Below are 20,248 nucleotides of genomic sequence, written 5' to 3'. Positions count from 1 at the left end.
TCACAGAATTCCACAAAAATATCACTGCAGTATCATCCCGTTTGTTCATTTAATGCAAATTGTTTCTGATGGACAGCACAGATTGCTTAAAAATGTCCACTGAAGCCAGTAACCGTATCACTGATAGAACTCCACTGACACTTTGCTTCAATGGGATCCTGGTCCAGATTCAGGGTCACTGTGTTTTAATGGCACAAAGATAAAAGTTCATTTTACAGCATGCTTTTAACATCAGTTTGGGTCCTGCTAAGATACATGGATTCAGTGGGAGTAAGTGAGTGTATGGGCGGGTGGGTTTTGCACAGGGGAAAAAAAATATAATTGGACGGTACGCTCTTCATAAACGAATTTTTGTCCTGCATGGATGCCCGGCTTCTCCATATGATTGTTGGGGGTTGTCCATAGGCGTTCAACCTCATAATCAACAGCCGGTCAGTGAAAAATTGAACAAGACTGGCAACATTTCAGACTTAAACATATCATCGCCAGTCAGTCAAACATAGACTCGGAGTGCTCGGAGTTGCAGTAGGTCAGTAGCCTAATCCATAACTGTTTTACACTAATACTATAACTTATTTTATGTTTGTTATTTGTAGACATTGTAAATAAATTGCAAATATAAAGTTCTGTTTAATTATTTGTCGTTGTTTCATTTATAATTTATCATTCTAGCTAGGTAGCTAGTTGTCACTAGCATTTTCAGTGAAATTTAGGTAGCTTAAGTAGCAGCTGATCTGCTGTCTTGCAGACACTGTTAATGTTATTGAACGTTTGGAGTTTGGAAAAGTCTTTTCAGACTCTTACTTACAAGGAGACTGAGAATTAAACAGGAGGGCAGACAAATACCTAAAACTGATTTAATTCAGAATTCATGGCGCAGAAACAGCTCTTTTAAGATCTCTTGGTACAGTAAAGTAGACTGGCTGACCGGTAGTGATGTAACAAAGTGGACGTACCGCATGGCCTTGTCTCCTGACAGACTGACGTGCTTCCCCTATTTTTAAAAACCACTGCCGCAAACGTATGCTTGTACTTCAGTGGGTAATCTATGCTTTTTTGGCATTACATCAGTACTTCTTTGTTGTTTAATAACTGATCTAAAGCAAATGCCCAGTGCAGTGAATCTTTAAAAGTAGCATTAATAGCCTTGTTTGTTCATATCACCAGGCTCAGTTAGAATGAGAGTCTACATCCAGAGGCTGTATACATGTACATACCTGTTCTACTGTTACAACCTCCAGCGCAAAAACTCGAACTCTGCCTTGGCATTGATTGATTTTATTATACCACTTAAAATTTCACTCATGGGATTCACACAGCAAATTGCTTTAGTGGTATTGGATGTCAAACCTGCTTCTTCTTTTTTTTTTTTTTTTCAATTGGAGAAAAGAATGATTTCTGGAATTAATAAAGCAGTAAATGTGAGATTATAATCTTGTAATTACTATCTTGTTTTTAATCATCACTGTTTTTGCATTAATTAGGTTAATACATTTATAGGCTGACTTGCTAGCCACCCACTATGGTGCGTCTCATCATCCTATTTAAAAATTTTCTCCACTTCAACCACGGCTTATTGTAAATCCTGTGAGTTCAGCCGCAGTGACGGACGTATGCTCTGAGCAGTGGCCCGTGAGCTGAATGTTTTATCGGACCAGTTGCATGAAACACACTCTCTACGTCTTTCCCTCATTACCAGCCTGCGTTTCGGTCGGTATCGTGCTCAAGCTCAGCACGAGCTTTGCAGATGGCAAGCCGACGTAAAAGCCAAGGGTAGAGGTGGGAGAGGACGGTAGGGGAGGCGTTGATTTGTGTGCGTGTTTGTGGATAATGTGCGTGTGGAAACAGAAACTGATCTCTCAGGAGCTGTAGAGGCAGGAAAAGTAACGCACTCCTACTTATCCTACATAGACATTCAATTCCATGTCCATATAAGACATCACTGTAGGTGTACGTGTCTGTGTGATAGCGATTGTTCAGGAGCAATTGAGAGCGCTCGATTCCTGTACATTAGAGATAGCTTCTTGGATGTATTTCTGCACAAAATGTCATAACTGGATTATACCAAAAGCTTGATAAACATTTCTGTTGGGAAATAAGTGTGACTGGAAATACATTAAGCATGTGTTTTAATAGCCCTGGGAAAACCATAATGCAAACTATAGAAATAATTTTGTTTTTAAAAAGCATAAAATCTTGGCACCCTGGATTGAAATGACCACTACTGTACCCAGCACGGAAACGTCTGCATGAGTGGGAGTGTGGTTTACAAACGACGCTATTGTGGAGAAAGCGAGCTTTGAGAGTGCTGGTATGTGTGCTGATCTGTGTGAGCTTTGCACGCTGTGAGCTGTGTGAGGCAAGCTGCAGTTGCTGAAGTGAGAGAGAGAGAGAGAGAGAGCTTTATGGCAATGCTTAAGCCACAGAGGGAAGGGTGTTTCCAGGTTCGCTGCATTAGACTGCTGTCTTTCTTTGTTCCAGTACATTTCCCTCAGCTTTTAAAAGAGCCAGCTGAGCACACACACACACACACGTACACATACAGCCTCTGAAATGTCTTATACTTCATTATTAACGAGATCCAGATTGTTGCCACTGGTAACCTGCTACAGGGCGTAACCAGTGCGTTGAGATGCCCATCTAATAGCCTATTAAATCAGTGATATTTAAATCTGTGTGTCGGAATACATCTGAACTTTACTATCAATGAGCTAATGAATTTAATAACCCTCACAGATCACGCACTGCATCACAAACCTGAGTTCTAGTAAACGATCCAGAGAGATCTGGTGGGTGGCTGATTAGTTTGTCTGGGTAGAGGCCAGCTGTAACTAATACCTCACTCTCCCTCCCTCCAGAATGTTTCAACAGGCCAAAGGAACAGTTGAGTGGTATATTTATAACACCACTGGTCCACAGAGACATGCGTACATGTGTGGTCACACCACAAAAGCACCTGCTCTGTGCTGTGTATCTCGGTTGTGTTCCAATAAATATGATAAGATTATGAACAGGACAATACTTTGCTCAGATGAAAAAAAAAATACATCAGTTTGTAGTATTCTACCCCTTTTAGAATGACTGTAGTAGAGATCTGCACAGGTCTGCTCTATGTAGAATAAATGAGACTCGTCTGTCTTTGACCTTTTGACGATGTGACTCGGTGCAGGGAGCCAGTGTCGCCGAGGCTCGATGATCACACCCTTTTGTTTTGAAGAAGCAGAAGCAGAAGGGCAGCATTGCTCAAAAAAGGGACGACGGTAACAAGTGTGATTGTCGGCTGTTTCGAGGTGGAGTCACCAATTATGTGAAGATGATGTATTGTTTTCACAGAAGCAGTGCAGAGCTTCAGTTCTTTTAAATGAGGCGCAGTCTCAGCTTTATGCCTCAGAGCAGTGCTGGGCCGGTGCTGACAAGCGTCTGTCACTTATAGAAACGTTTCTACAGCCACGTCTGCATGGCCAGAGGCACACACTGATACAGCGGAGATGCTCAGACTTGAAATAAGAACCATGAATAACTCCCATAAACGCACACACACACACACACACACAGATACAAATGGTCCCAAAAATATCAGTCACATGTTCCCTGTAAATCCAGGCTTCAGTTGTAGTGTCAGGTTTCCAAAGCACACTTTGCTCTTGCACGCTTTCTGCAGCCTGTTCGATCCCACAAATGAATGCAAATTATTAAACCACAAATATCTGGGTCATAATTTTTAATCTAAATCAGATTAACGTCTGCTCTATGGTCAGGCCCATGTAAAACCAGGCTCCCTCTTAGGCTTAAAGGAATCGTCCGGCTTTTTTCAACTTAATCGCTCGGATAGATAAAGATTATCACAGACAAGAATTTCAGCGCACTTCCATGCACTGAGGAGAAACAACAACAAGCAAAAATACATTCTTTTCTCAGTCTCATTTATAATGGATGTCTAAGGGCAATGAATTCTGTCAGTAAAGATCTCAAGAGGTACACCTGTTACACTCTTACATTAAGGTCTTCAGATGAGAAAGACATACTTATTGAGTTTTATCCAACCTTCCCAACACTGGAGTAATGGTAATTCAGATTACATGCACTCTCTCAAAAGTTTTATGTTATCCATGTACCTTCAGACCCACACTACGAACATAACCAAATGCTTCGCTCTGTAAACGTAGTTTCGTCTCTGAAATAATGACACGTTTAAGATGTATGTTTTAATGAAAAGCTTCTACAAAATACAACTGCTCTTACACTTCCATTGTAAGCGAGTATGGAGTAAACACATTTCTTATAGATTTCTCAGTAAAGGGAAAGAATAAAAAATTATTGTCTGGGGTAATCACACCTACGCAACAGATGTGGTAGATATTACAGAAATTATGTTGGAAAACACTGGAGTATTCCTTTAATGATTTATTAGAGTGGGTTTGTAAGCCTTTACACAGTAAAAAAAAAAGAAAAAAGAAATGACCACTTTTGTCTCCAAACCAATTCGAATTGCCCCCAAACCTGCTCATGTGCTCGTTCTGTATTCTTTCCCCATAGGAGGACTATGATCGTCTCCGTCCCCTGTCTTACCCCATGACGGATGTCTTCCTGATTTGCTTCTCGGTAGTGAATCCGGCCAGTTTCCAGAACGTGAGGGAGGAGTGGGTCCCTGAGCTGCAGGAGTATGCACCCAACGTCCCCTACCTGCTCATTGGCACTCAGGTATTCTCCTTCACTTTTCAAAGTGTCCACTTGAGGTGTTTGAGATCCATCAGTCTGCATTGCCATGACATGCTCCATGCATCTGGTTATGGCTGTTTTTGAGGAAATCATGTAAACAATATCCAACCATATTGAGAATGGAATTTGACACCACTGTTTGACATCAATTTGATACTATTGCTATTGTGTAGTTTCATTTAATGGGTCAAAGCATAAAAATAAATGGTACATTTTTGGCAGAATCTGTTTTACTGAATCTTATAAAACAGTGCTTTTGAATACTCCATTCTGATTGGTTAGAAGGTGTTTTATAACAGTATGGCTTAACAGTAGATCTGGCTGCAAAGCTAATCACAGGTTTATATTAATGCACTCTTTTTAATGTGCTATTCTTTCTATAGTAACAGCTCATGCACATATAGAGCAGATGCTCCAGATACACAGATAATAACAGAGGAACAATATTGATATTGATTAACATTGTTGATAAGGTTTCTGTGAGGAAACATCTATGACCACGTTTACATGGACAGCAATAATCTAATTATTGATCTTACTCTGAATAAGACAATATTGTGATTAAGGTGTTTACATGAGACTCTTTTAGAATACTCCTTTCATGTTCCCGTTTTACATGTCATAGAAGATGGATCGATTAAGGGCACACGTCATTACGTCACCGTGCCACGCCCTCCGACGTTCCCTCCAGAATTTCACGTATCAACATACAGTTTGTTCACGTTATGGTACCGTATACAGTTTTGGGTGTTTTTATTTTTAATTTTACGAACGCTTCAAGTGCAGTTAATTATTTGTCATGCTAAACGTGCAAATAGACGACTGCTTGAAGCTGTGGGCTGCGTCCGAAACCCCATAATTACCTACTATATAGTAGAGGAAACACATGCACTTCACCTACTATATAGCAGGTAAATATGTGGTTTCGGACGCAGCCGTGCTCTCTTGCTTACCGTCAAACGGTTGAGCACTGCCGTGTGTGTACGTGTCCTGTCGCACGATGTGGTGAAAGCTCCCACATTTACATTTACATTTACATTTATTCACTTAGCAGACACTTTTATCCAAAGCGACTTACAAATGAGAAAAATACAAGCAAAATGATGTCAATAGTGTGATTAAGGTGTTTACATGTCTGTAATACACGTCAATAATGCGACTAAAACAGGAATACTCCACGTCTTAATTCAGTTTGTGTTTACTTCAAGTATGACTTTAATCGGATTAAGGTAATAAAAAAATTGCTGTTTACATGGTAGTTTCTTAATCAGAATATTGTGGTAATCGGGTTAATATTGGATTATTGTTGTCTGTGTAAACATACTGTATTTGGCATTGTTGTAAGGAGTCTCCAGTGTCAGCTTCAGTGGTTAGGCTGTTCTTGTAAGGTTTTAGATGTGGGAAATTCTTCAGGTCGAAGGGCTTTTGAGTGTCTTGGTAAAATGTCAAGCAGCATGCTGGTAAGGGAATGGCTGTGTGATCACAGGAACTAACTTATTTTTTAAAAACAGACATTCCACACCATTAAATAACTATAAATGGATAAAATGAGCAATGTGTTATTCTTTTAATACTTCAAAAATTGTGATTGTTTGCAAACTGTGGTGGTAGAAAACACTTCAAGGAATGCTGTTGTAGGGATATAATCAGCTTTAGGGGGGTAACAATAACTCTGCTTCATCGGGCTGTATTGCACCAACACATCGTTGACTACTTTCCTTTAATTCCTATAAATGTTGTAATCACATTTGTTATTTCAGATAATACAAGGAGTGTTTAGAAGTTAAGTAAAATCTTTCTGCTTTAAAGTGATCTCCTGCATCAGTTGACATGAAATTGAGCTCTACTAATCTTTTGCCAGATTTCATCTCACCATGATATCAAGTGAACAAACAGTACTGTGCAAAAGTTGTAGGCACCCTGTCTCGGTTTTTTTTTTTTTTTTTTTAAACAAACTTCGTTATAGATTGTTATTTTATGACTTCTACATGATCGAGTCAGTACAAAAACAGATTTCCAAACATTAGTTTTCCAGCACAAAATTCAATGTTACAGGAAAATGTTTGTATGTCAGTAAAGAAAGCAACATATTGAGTGGTAAGAGACACTTTTCAGACAAAAAACACAATGAAGGTTGCTGGATTTTGTTGCAAAAATACGAAGCAAGTGCGACAGTCAAAGTCTCCCGAAGACCGTGGCTGGTTCTGCAAGATGCTCAATAACACTTACAGCTCATTTCCTTATAAAACTGCACTAATTCTACCGGAGACGACTTTAAAAAAAAAATAATAATAATAATTTTAAGCAAAGGGTCGTGACGCCAAATATTGACTTTGTTTCATTTATTATTGTTTACTGCTCTTTATTTGTAAAATGGAGGTTTTTTTTAATGGAGAAACATTTAATTTCATTATTTCTGGAGGCATCTTTGCTCTACAGACTTTTGCACAGAACTGTATGTAGAAAAAAACAGAGTGGTAAGGGATTGTGGGTCAGGACTGTCATGTCATGTATTTCCTTGTACACAGTAGCTGTCTCCCATAGCTGTTGCATTGCTTCTCAGATCATTTCTCTGAAGTATAGTCTATACACTAAATATCGATCATATACATCACACATGATTTTGTGTAACTCTGTGCACAAAGCGAGCTCTGTGAAGACATGGTTTGCCAAGGTTGAAGTGGAAGAACTCGAGGGACTTGCACAGACCTGATCCCTGAGCCTCAACCTCACTGAACACCTTTGGGATTAATTGATATGCAGACTGCGCATCAGACCTCCTCCCCCGACATCAGTACCTGACCTCACTTCTGGCTGAATGGTCAAATCCTCACAGCGAAGCTCCAAAATCTATTGGAAAGCCTTCCCAGAAGAGTGGAGGTTATTAAAACAGCAAAAGGGGACTAAATCTGGAATGAGATTTTCAACATGCACATATCAGTGTAATGGTCAGGAGTCTACATAGCTATATATTTTATATTAGAGGCAGTTTATAGCTTAATACCTCTCGGCCTTGGGCAAAAATTCAGTGAGGTTGCATTTTGTTTTGAAAACATTAGTCACTTTTTACATCCATGGAACACTTTTTGACATTTTATATACCATACAAGTACTTTAGTTGAGATCTTGACGATCCATACAATCAAAAACAATAATCATATAATATACAATATATCTGTTTACAATTAACCCAGACACTGTCTCTTTTAGAAAGTTTCCTTTTGTCCAATTTCCCGATCTTTCATGGTTGAGGACCACTAAATACTTTTAATGTTATTTAAAAAAAAAAAAAGTACAAGACAATTTAGAGATAAATTCAGTGTAATTATCAGCTTAGGGACATGACTATGCAGTGAAGGACATGACTGTACATCAGGGTGTGTAATTATACTAGACATATGTAAATGTAAGCAGTTTGATGATTCATACACAGAAAAAATGCTCTTTCCAGCACTTCAATCACCACTTGTTTTTGTAGTCAGTGTGTGTATGCATTAGTGTATATGCTTTCCATTGACACTTCTTTTCAGGTCTTGGTTATTAGTGAAACTGTGTAAAATGTCTCATTGAGGGGACACGTAGATCAAAAAAGGCTGTTACTATTACTGTGTCATTTTCAGAACTGGAAAATGTCTTTTATAGATATATTTAAAAAGATGATGCGCCAAATAAGCAGCGCTATGAAAACCAAACTGAGCAGTGGGTCGATTTTAATTAAAGCCAAGATACAAAGAGATTGAGAACCTTCCAGTCAACTGTAAGGGAGTTTTTTAGGGCAAAGGGCAATGTGTGCAGATGAACGCCAGCATCTGGCTTTGGGTCAGATATCCTGGAGCCTTCTGCTCTAAAAACAAACCCTGACATATGGAATCCCATCCACCGCCCTGAGAATAAAGATGCATAGACCACATGTGTGTGCATAGTTAACCGCTCACATGCCTCCAAGAAAAGTTTTGAACTTGTTTAAATGTGTTCTAAAGTTTGAGACTGAAAATTGCAGTCGACATATTCCCTCCCCTCACATGTTGTTTTTTTTCTCCTATGCTACAGATTGATCTGAGAGATGACCCCAAGACCATCACAAAGTTGAATGATGTGAAGGAGAAGCCCATAATGACAGAACAGGGGCAGAAGTTGGCAAAGGAGGTAAGGCACAAAAAGGACACACTCCCAATATGTTGGTGGATCTAAACTACAGTCATTTCCATTAGATTTACTATAGTTACTGAATAATTACAGAGCTTGTATTCCTCATTATTTCTTTCTTTATATTTCTCTCCTCTGATAAGAACTTGGTTTAGTATGAAGTTAGAAGTTTAAGGAGTTACCTACATAAGGAATAAAACATAATGGGTCATGCAGTTATAGGACAATAATCAACAGGGACATGTGACAAAAAGCAGAAGGCAGTTACAATCACGCAGTTGATTATTTTCCAATAACATCACGTATTATTCCCGTTAAACCACAGCAATATGCCAATAATTACAATTTTATATTATATTATATTTAGCTTCATTTAATGCTATGCAGTGTCTGCAAAAACAACTTCGTTCCCAATATCACTTGTTATAACAACTATATAGACGTTCCCCAACCCGCCTCTTTTTTCCCCGCTTGAACCTAAATAAGAGAAGAAGAAAAAGAAAGAAGAAAAAATGCAGCTTGTCGTTTTACTGAGAAACCGCAGAGCACGAACTCCTCTGTCCTGAGAACTTCCTCTTAAAGGAACAGCTTTCTTTCTCACCGTTACAAAGCACTGACACCAATGATAAAGCACTTATGTTTATTTTTTTTCTTTAGATTATGTAGCGCATCCAGCATACGAGTCTCCATCAGTTAGCTGTTACTATAGGAATGGTAACAGATTAGAACAAACACATTAATATGAACATTTGTCTTGCAAAGTAGTGTCAGAGCCATGCTGTTCTTGAAAATTCTACCAAAATGATCAGAAATCAAGAATTTATTAGCACTATGGTGTAGCAAGAAGTAACGTATTACTTAATTATTCATTAAATACAGTGGGGTCCAGAGACCACATTGATTTTTTTTTTTTTCATTTAAAATTGGAAATAAACGGAAAGTTTTAGAAGTTTGAAATAACAAATAAAGTAAATGTTCGACATCTTGAATATTTAATATTCAAGATTCTGCACTGTTTCTCTGTCCCTATTTAAATGTAAGCAAATTTTGTGATGGTGACCATGTTAACTCCTCATGCGTAATCTCTTCTATTGAAGCATGTGTTCAGACGACAGTACTATGGATTTAAACTAAAATGGATTATAAGGTTTGTGTTGCCCATGCCAGCTCGAGTGCACACTGCCATTAAAGTAAAAACAGGACATACCAAATACTCTGAAATTCATGTTTTATATATTTCAAATATACTACTTTTCACTCAAGTTGTTGTCAGTAATATAATTTGTAATGAAACGTTTTTGTATGAAGTTAGAAAATAATGAAAAATAGAAGCAGTTTCACTAGTGGTCTCAGACTTTTGGACCGCACTGTATATAAAGAGATTAAAAAGCATGATATGCCATTCTTAAATAAATAATAATGGTTACTTTTGGTAAAATGTTGTTGTATAGGAGGAGTAAAACACTTTAGGGTGGTAACAGTATCTCCACTCCACCACATCAAACCACTTCATCACTGATTCATTTCCTTACTAATGTAACGCCTTACTGGTAACAGTTAATGGGGGGGGGGGGGGGGGAGAGAGATATTTTTAGGGAAGAAATCCAGTATGTAACGCATGGCGTGAAGCTGTTCTGAATTATAACCATTTTGTGCATGTGTGTATAGATTGGTGCCTGCTGTTACGTGGAGTGCTCAGCCCTGACACAGAAAGGCTTGAAGACAGTGTTCGATGAGGCTATTATCGCCATTTTGGCTCCCAAGAAAGGTGTGCTGAAGCGGCGTCTCGGCCCACGGTGCATCAACTGCTGCCTTATCACGTGAGCATCCTGTCACACACCAGCTCAGGGACAATTCGGTGTCAGAGCTACAACACGTCCCACGAAATAAAAAGAGGGCGATTTTAAAAATCAACCAGAGCGCAACCTTGCCATAAACAGATGGCGAAACAAATTGAAACACATTCTGGAGTAGGTGGGGGGGGGGACACAGGTATGAAATTCTTTACTGCTTAGAAAATAGGAGCAACTGTAACTCTGGGAAGGAAGGGAGTGAATGAATGAGAACAACAAAAAGCATGCGTCTGCGAACTAGTGACCAAGGAGGACACTAAACATGAACAAGACGACACCAGATTAAATCACACAGAAGCACAGAAAATTTTAACTTGCAAGGGCAAGACAATGAATGGCACACTACAACAATCCTGATGATTGAAAACACTGACTGTATTTCTAGTTTTGCTTCTGCAGGCATGTGTGTTCTGGAGAGAAAATGCAGACAGCCTAAAGAGCACAACCAAACACCCCAGAAATTTACAGAAGCAAGACTTTATTTCTCAAAAAAAAAAAGGGAACCTGCATCTGGCAACATGGGGTTGCAAAATGAATGCATTTTACAGAGCATTTCTCTTTCCAGTCTGGGGTTTTTCCAGGAAAGATGAGACCGGAATGATCGAGTATACATGTATAAAGCCACTGCAACATTTGAAGGAACAAATAATTTAAAATATATTTTCTGTTGCTGCATTTGACCTCACAGGACCTTTAAAAGAGCTGGTGCAAGCATGAGGAACTTGTAGGGTGATGATTTACAACACAGCCCTTGGTGGACACTCGTGCAGAGTGTGGCCTGTGCCTATAAATGCCTGTCCCTCATTTGAGTTTGTAGGTGAGCTGCTTGCGATGCCAACGGATCCAGATCGGAGCAGCTAGAAGTCCTGTCAGAAATCCTCCTGTCGCCCCAAGGGAACAGGAAATTGGCCACACCTAGAGGGAGGAGCCACAGAAAAGCTGGAATCAGCAACAACCAATCAGCTCTGTAACTGCACAACTCACTGGCTGCAACCAACAAGATCACTGTGGTGTTTTAATGGTCAACTTTCATACCCAAAGCTTTAAACTGTTCTTTCTTTTCTTTTTTAAATGCACATAGCTTTGATTTGTATGTGTTTTTGAAGCCTCAGCTCAGATTTATTTTGCATTTTCAAACTATATCGAGTACTGAATTGAAGCATCACTAGCTATTTTCAATGGATTTTTATTGCACAGTAAATGCAATCAGTGATTTGAGTGTTTTTGCAGCTTCCAAAATGAAATGATTTTTTTTTTAAATAAACAAAGCTTTATGAATATTGTGGATTAAATACCTAGTGAGTTGCAAATGGGAAACTCCATGAAGTCTACTAAATGGTGCAAATTATTTTCTTAACGTAAAAAAAGTTACAACTCAGTGAATAGTGATTAATACTTTATGTACATTTTATCTGACTTGCCTCAAACTGATGTTTGCTGAACATAAAGTTGTTTTTTTTTTTTTTCATAAACGCTGTCTCTGTTGAATCTTTTCTCTGATCAGAAGGTATAAAAATGTTATTTATTATAAGTATTTACAGATGCAAGCATGATCTCATACAGGGTAAAGCTGTTGTGCTGAAGTGAAAATTTATAATCCTTGCTCATGTTGGTGATGGACATGACATTTCAGTGAGATTTACTAAATGACTAAATCTGTTATGGTCTGCGTATTAAATTGTTGTCCTGAAAACATCTCAAGCAGTGACCTTTAAAGATAAAGGAGCGACGTTTCTGTTCTACGTTTTGATCCGGTCTTTATTGAACTCCGCAACGTTTAGGACCGGTATTTCCACTACAGTCAGAATTTTCCTCTTTGATCTCCTTTTGTCATGTTTGGCAGATTTACGGTAATCGGCTCCAGCTGGCTCATTACAGGAAACACTAGTTGATCCCATGCATGCTCTCCTCTGCTTTTTCTCCTTTCTTATTAGAGGAAGAAAGTCTACTCCTCTCCCATAAAAACAAGAAGATTTGAAGAGAGGCTCAAAATTAAAAAGTGTCAGCAAGATTGATTTTCCCAATTATATCCTGAGCTGTGCTTGTGACATGGGCTTCATTACAGTGGTGGATCAAAGTGCTGAGAATAGCGGTTGTACAGTATGAGTCAGAGCTCTCTACTGAAGAAGATCCTCCACTGAGCTGTTTTCTTGTTAGTTAAAGCCCACTACATCATACCTTACACTGATGAGGACCATAGTGTTCCAGTTTAACTGCATACAATTCCACTTTTAGTGCTAATTCTGGACAGGTGTGTGTGAGTGAGTGAGAAAGAAAGAACAAATGGGAGACTTCAGTATGACATTTTGAGGGCAAACACCAGCTGCTTTTCTGATCGATGTCTCTGTGCCATGCATCAATAATTTAAGCTGCAGTGCAGCTCTTTAACGCTCTGAGAACTTTTAATTTTTCATGAACATCACTTCATTCTTGACAAAAGTTCCCTCCCTGGAGGCTATGACAGACTTGTTGGTCATTTTGTGTCCGATAATATTTGCCCCCAAAGTTGTTTGCTGCCTGACTGTGGTTCCTACAAGGAAACATTACATACTATGACCGGATTACTCTGAAACTTGAGTCTCTGACATTGATATTGCATCTTCAGCCACTTGGCCTGAATAGGACCTGAGCTAAATGTGAAAGATTTTAAATCCTCTCTAATGTTTTTGGAGTGAGTCCTGGAATCAGGTCATTTACAGGCCTTATGGGAATGTTCCTACTGTAAAGAAAGTTGCTGAAACTGCTGAAGAGGTTAAAACCAGAAGCTTGTTTAGCATAAATCCCTCAAATCACAGAAACAACCTTGCAAGGTTGTCATACCCAAGTTACTTTCAACTTTCTAATGGTGGAAACCACCTCCCACAGGGACACTTCTCTCTTACGTTCCTGATTTTGAAGTTTCCTCTTTTCTCTGCACAATAGGCAGAGTTCAGTGACACGTAACTAAATATTTCGTGACATCAAAAGTGAAAACGCTCTACATCAGCATATCTGCGCCACTCTATATATTCGGTCGGAGTAAAGTGTACACAGCCTTGTTGTCCATTACTTTTAAATGGGCATTACAGTATGATATTAATGTGTGTATGCTATCTGATTCTATACTGACCTGCCAGGGTCTGTCCCAGTCAAGAGGAATGGGGAAAGCTCCAAGCCAGGCTCCAACTACGCTGCAGCCAGTAGTAATCTGAAGTGAGGTGTCCCACACGGACATTGCCCTGCAACAGACATGCGCTTTTTACTCAACACTGCAATCAAAAGCCATCGGGCACAACGTACAGTATATTAATTTCTAGGAATTGTTTTAGAATCTCTCATCCAGGTTGCATTCCTGGGATAGGCTCCGGATACAGTGTGTTCCTGATCAGGTTAATGCGTTTGCTGACGAATGAATGAATGAAAGGTGTGCATTGGGAGTGGGATCCCACTGGGATTTAAAAAAAAAAAAAAAAAAGGAAAAAAAAAAAACAGCAGGAGCAGGTGGATTTTACTCTCATGTGGACAGTGTGGGCAGTCAGATATGGAGTTTGTGAACAAAGAAAGGTCATATAATGCTGCATCACATGTTTTCCACATCTGGTCTAAACTGGATGTTAGTTATTCATACATTCACCCTCAGTAACTGCTTTATCTTGATCAGGGTTACTGTACTTTAATTGACATTTATTATGTTCTGGGAAATATAGCAAATCCAACTAACTTCTTTAGAAAATATCGAAGGCAAGTACAAAAAACATCAGAAACTGATTTTTTGAAAAATAAATAATAAATGTGTGTGTGTGTGCACCTTTATAATGAATAAATTATTAAATGACTAGCCAATTTTGAAATTAACACATTATGAATAACATTTGTTTAAGGCCCTTTAGTCATTGATACATGCCTTATCTAATTATGAAAAACTCTGGTGCGTTAATCCCGTTTCTTATTTATTTATTTCAAGATAATACTGTAATAGTGATGGGTCAAATCAGAGAATACAGTACATCTGATCTGATGCGATCCCGAGTTTCAGGTCAATATTAGCTCTGGTATTGATGCTCAATATCAAATTTGTACATCCCTGATCTAAACACAAAAACAATCCTGAAGTGATGGTAAACCTTTATTAATGAATATTTGTTTAAATGTTAATTAAATGCATTTGCATACACGACTGTGGACTTTTTTTTTTCTTCCATTTTTGGCTTAAGTAAGTCCACATACATTTACATAATACAACATATTACTAGATGTTGAAAAAAAAAATGCTGACAATAACTAGCTATTAATGCAGGTGTTCATCATTTGGCTTAACTGGATTATCATTTGCTAAAGATTAATACAAACATTAATTTCTTTATCATGACTCATTGTCTCTCAATGGTAAAATTGATGGATTTTAAATGTTAAAAGCTGTAATTAATGCTAATTAAGGAAAACTTACTTAGTCTACCCATAAATAAAGTGAAATTTCGGTAATGATATGTAATTACCAGATTTCAGTGCAAGTGTGTTAATGTCAGATTGTTTGTGTCCAAAAGAGATAAACTTCCTGCAGTGCATTGGTTGAGATAACACAGCTGTATAAACACAGGGCTTTCTTGAGCTAGGGCCATGTAATGTTCTCTTTTCTCAAAATTATACACAACCTTGACTCAGAAAGAAGACCAAGTCCTACCAATGTCACTTAAAGGATTTTCAGCTTGAGTGACCTGGAATATTTGCAAACACTGACATTTACTTTTAAATCATCAGTACCTGATACTTGATACAGCATGTTTTACTGTTCTCAAATGTATGTATGGGTCAAAGTCTCCACCTAGTGGAATATATCTATGGGGGCTGTCTTTCTTTGATTTCAATGAGAAATGTTTATGAAAAGTTCTGGATCATGGTTGACAAGGTCATATCAGAGAGAAGCTTGAACAGTGGACTGAGAATCTACATACTCAACAGTCATGTGACGACTATCAGAACATATCCTGCAGGACAGGAAAGCAACATACACTGTATTGCCAAAAGTATGCGGACACCCGACCATCATACCCATATGTGGGCCTTCCCCAAACTTCTGCCACAAAGTTGGAAGCACACAATTGTCGAGGATGTCTTAGTATGCTGTAGTATTAATATCTGAGATGAAATGGAACGCTGACTGCACCCCAGGACTTCTCGCTAGACATTAGTGCATGACCTCACTAATGCTCTTGTGGCTGAATGAACAAATCAATGGGACTAAATCTGGAATGGGATGTTCAGAAAGCACATATGAGTGTGATGGTCAGGTGTCCCTAGACTTTTGGCCATATAATGTATATGTGAAGTAACAGCACTCACCCATCTCTACTGAAAACCCGGATCCACGCCTGTACATTTGGACCGAGCATACACAGACACCTCAGTGTAGTGAGAGTGGAGAGAAGTACAGCCAGAGAAAACGTCTCCAGAGCTGACCTGCACAACAACAAACACAGCATTCAATTAAACACTCAATTATCCACACTTACTTATTTACCTGACCTCATAAATTATTTTCTTCTGTGTTGGTTATGGTCTGGGGGGCAAGGCTGGCTTAGTGGCTAGCATGTTTGCCTCGCACTTCCGGGGTTGGGGGTGCAAATCTCTCCTCCACCTTATATGCACGAAGTTTGCATGTTCTCCGTGTGCCTTGGGGGTTTCCTCCGGGTACTCCAGTTTCCTCCCAAAGACATGTATTTCAGGCTGACTGGCATCTCTAAATTGTCCATAGTGTGTGAATGTGCCCTGCAATGGGTTGGCACCCCATCCAGGGTGTGAACGATAGACTCCAGGCTCCCCGTGACCCTGTGTAGGACCCGGTGTTGGATAATCCATGGACAGATAGATGGTTATGGTCAATACGGCCAGCTACTGACTGTGACCTTGAAATGAATGAATGAATGAATGAATGCCTTTTATTGTCACTATACACATGTACAATGAAATTAAGAGCCACTCCTTTTTGTTCCGTGCCAACATGTACATAAAATAAACATGATAGAATAGAATAAAATAAAATAAAATAAATAAGTAAATAAATAAATAGTATGGGGGGGGGGGTACACCTGGTGCACCTGTAACGTCTCCCTGAGGGCAACAGATTAAACAGATGGATACAATTATGTTTATTTGCTTTAATTAATAATTTACCACTTTTGAATCACTGTACCACATCACACTACCACTGTGGTGTGAACTGTTTTGATAAACTTTTATTTACTTATTTAGTTTTAACGCCATGTCAGCAACCAGGCTATTCGCATGGAAAACAAAGGTTCAATAAATATTTACAATATTAAATAATAGACTTAAAATTTATACAAGATAAAAACTGTAAAATTGTTCAGATGGTACTTTTTTTTTTTTTTTTTTAAATATCTTTTAAACAAGTCTCTGTATAAAAGCATCGTCTGATAGTTCCAAATGTTTTACAATTCAGTAAAATGTGCTTGATGGTCATAGGGGTTTGGCAAGGTGTACATATGGGACAATCTTCACCAGTCAGTAAAAACGCATGTGTTAGTCTTGAATGGCCCAGTCGGCATCTGGTAAACACTATTTGGTCATGATTAGATTTAAAATTTTGAGAGTAATTTCTTTGGATGCTGGGGTTTATTTTGTATAATTTATCACTGTTGCACCCATTCCCATTCTGATGGGAACCCACTTATTGGTGATAAAGGAGTTTTTTTTAATGGCCTGAGGTCAGAGGATGGTATCAGACTTTCCAAGATCTCCAAGTTGAATGCCCCTTTTGCAGCCATATCTGCTTTTTCATTTCCCGCCAGACCAATATGTATGTCCCGGCACCCAACAGAGGATAATGTTGAAATCCTTCTTCTGTAATCGATGTATTTTAGTCAAAATGTTTATGATTATGGGATGATCTGTCTCCATGGATCCAAGTGCTTGAAGGAAAGCACTTTGAGTATGAAATGATTATAAAGTTTTGTCCTCGACCCTGCTCAAAGTTTCACCATAAACTTTTCAGGATTTTAAAACACTACTGCTTTACAATATGTGCTCCTTTAGACAATACAAATCCTTTCTTTAAAATAAAATAAAAAAACACAAATTAAAAATGACACTTTCAAAATTTCCAGAGACACTGTTAGGTTGTCTAAGTAAAGAAACTGAATCGGATATAGAATGGGTTATTTATTCCTGCTGTCTAAACATGGCCATATTTACACATATACTATATGACCAAAAGTATGTGGACACCTGACCTCCACACCTCTATAACACACCCATAAATTGGGAGCACCTAACTGTCTACAATGTCTTTGTATGCTGTAACTTAAATATTTCCCTTCACTTGAATTAAGTAGCCTAGACAAACCTGTTCCAGCATGTCAATGCCCCTGTACACAATGTAAGGCTTATAAACACATGGTTTGTCAAGATTGGTATGTAAAAACTTGAGTAGCTTGAACAGAGTCCTGACCTCAACACCAATGATCACTTTTGGGATGAACTTGAACTCTGACTGCATACCAGGCCTCCTCGCCCGACATTAGTGCCCGTTCTCACTAATACTCTTGTGACCGAATTGGCATGCTCCAGAATGATAATGAGTCTTTATTGATTACATATTCATATGTACAGTGAAATTATTTTCTTCGCATACCTTTGCATTTCTGTACATCAGAGCAGGGTGAGCCATGATACAGCGCCCCTGGAAAAGAGAGGGTTAAGGGCCTTGCTCAAGTGCCCAGCAGTGGCAGCTTGGCAGCTGGCTTGAACCCCCAACCTTCTTATCAGTAACCCAGAGCCTTAACCGAGAAGCCACCACTGCCTTCTAGTGAATCTAGTGGAAAGCCTTCCCAGAAGAGTGGAGGAAATCACAGCCACAAAGGGGGACTAAATCTGGAATGGGATGTTCAACAAGCGCATATGGGTGTGATGGTCAGGTGTCCACATACTTTAGGCAAAGTACTGTAATACTCACTCCAACAGAGGTGCCCCATACAGAACAACCACAGTGTGGAAGAAGAGGCAAGACAGTAGAAAATACAGACAGGATCTAATCAGTCGAGACAACTGAAACAAAAGAAAGAGATATACAATACGATTAAAATGGATATAACGCACAATTATTATTTCTTTTTGAAGGTGTTGGAGTTATAAATATAAATGTTGGACTTGGAATATCTGTACCTTATAACTTAGTGTGTTTTTCTTTGTTGGTGGACTGATACCAAGAAGCCAAAACACAGCAATGTTGACTACAGCAATACAAGCCGAAACAGAATAGAGCCACACCAAGTGTGTCCCGTACACTGAGAAGTTCTCCACAGTGAGAGCAGGCATCAGGCTTCCCACCAACACAGAGCCGGCAAGGAGGGCATGAGCTGATGCCATGCCTCTGATCTCCACCTCCCACATGACTCAGACAGGTCTGGTTTAAAGAAAACATACATTCATTATTGACAGATTGATTGATAGGCTGGATAAATGAATGAGTGCTCTGATATGCAAGAATATCAACATTAGGAGAGAAAGAAAAAAAAAACCCTTGCATGGTAACATTCCTATTATTACTTAATCAAATTCTCACAAAACATATCTCAGCACATATATTAAGTTATTGCATATGATGAACAAGTAAAATCATTTCGTGCAGATAAATAATATACGTATAACATTATGTGTATGAAATAATATTTGCAGTGTATAAACCACACAGGGAAACCTTATGAATGAAGATACTCACCAATCACAGGGGAGAGAAAGAAACACCTGGTTTATTCCTCAGCTTAATTTTAAACCTGCAAACAGGGCTCTTGCTCTTTGTAGCCGATTTAAATGATCATCGGAGTCGAACGACACAAATCACAGAAGACCTTATTCATAATAATATTAATTATTTTTGTTGTTGTTGTTGTTGTTATTAATACAGGAACAATCCCAGAAAGACGGCACGAGCGATATAATTTAGGTCGAGTTCTTCCGGCATCATAATGTCACGTGACCTACAATGGCGACGACAAGGTCAAAACTCTTCAGAAGCAAAATAAAGGGTTTGCACCAACCTTTTACAGGGTGCAAAGAAATACGTATTAACGATGAAATGTTAAGATTTAAGTTCAGTTTAACACAAATACCACATGTGGAAATCATTAACCCATCCTGGATCAAAATACTTTGAACGATGCTTTGCTTTTGCTGGTCTTTGAGTTTGTGATCTCTTGGCCCATTGCTCTTCTTGTTGGTTTTGTGACTGTACATCATTCCCTTCAAATGCTATTGAGCTTTACAAAATGGTATATTTTGTGTTTGGGCCCATTCTGCGGTGAAATTCATGTCTAATTTAAATGGTATTTAATAGTTTATTTTCATAAATATCAAAAATCTAAAAGGTGTTTCTCATACCTGACATCTAGATGAACACTTTCCAGTTGGTTGTGTGATTGTACATCATTCCCTTCAAATGCTATTGAGCTTTACACAATGGTATATTTTGTGTATGAGCCCATGCAGTAAATAAAATACATGACAATATTTATATATGATTTAATAGTATATTT

General features: G+C 38.6%; 2 protein-coding genes across 3 annotated transcripts in view; one reads left to right on the top strand and one right to left on the bottom strand.

The window, feature by feature from the left end:
- Window positions 1-12,190, top strand: part of rhoq (ras homolog family member Q) — a 24,850-nt gene extending 12,660 nt beyond the window's left edge. Inside the window, exons 3-6 of the mRNA XM_047159256.2 lie at window positions 4,537-4,701; window positions 8,770-8,865; window positions 10,534-10,685; window positions 11,536-12,190. Coding sequence (XP_047015212.1) covers window positions 4,537-4,701; window positions 8,770-8,865; window positions 10,534-10,685; window positions 11,536-11,539 — 417 coding nt within the window. The 3' untranslated portion in view covers window positions 11,540-12,190. The remainder of the gene's footprint in view (window positions 1-4,536; window positions 4,702-8,769; window positions 8,866-10,533; window positions 10,686-11,535) is intronic.
- pigf (phosphatidylinositol glycan anchor biosynthesis, class F) lies at window positions 11,134-20,248 on the bottom strand. Of its 2 annotated transcripts, none has more exons than XM_053684820.1 (6): window positions 20,094-20,248; window positions 18,879-19,119; window positions 18,670-18,761; window positions 16,038-16,154; window positions 13,828-13,936; window positions 11,134-11,633 (listed from the first exon to the last, which is right to left on the bottom strand). In XM_053684820.1, the coding sequence occupies exons 2-6, from the start codon at window positions 19,104-19,106 to the stop codon at window positions 11,520-11,522; spliced, it is 660 nt and encodes a 219-aa protein (XP_053540795.1). In that variant the 5' UTR covers window positions 19,107-19,119; window positions 20,094-20,248; the 3' UTR covers window positions 11,134-11,519.

This window comes from Ictalurus punctatus, chromosome 13, assembly GCF_001660625.3.
Source record: "Ictalurus punctatus breed USDA103 chromosome 13, Coco_2.0, whole genome shotgun sequence".
In the NCBI taxonomy this organism is placed as follows: domain Eukaryota; kingdom Metazoa; phylum Chordata; class Actinopteri; order Siluriformes; family Ictaluridae; genus Ictalurus; species Ictalurus punctatus.
This window is presented reverse-complemented; position numbering and strand designations above follow the sequence as displayed.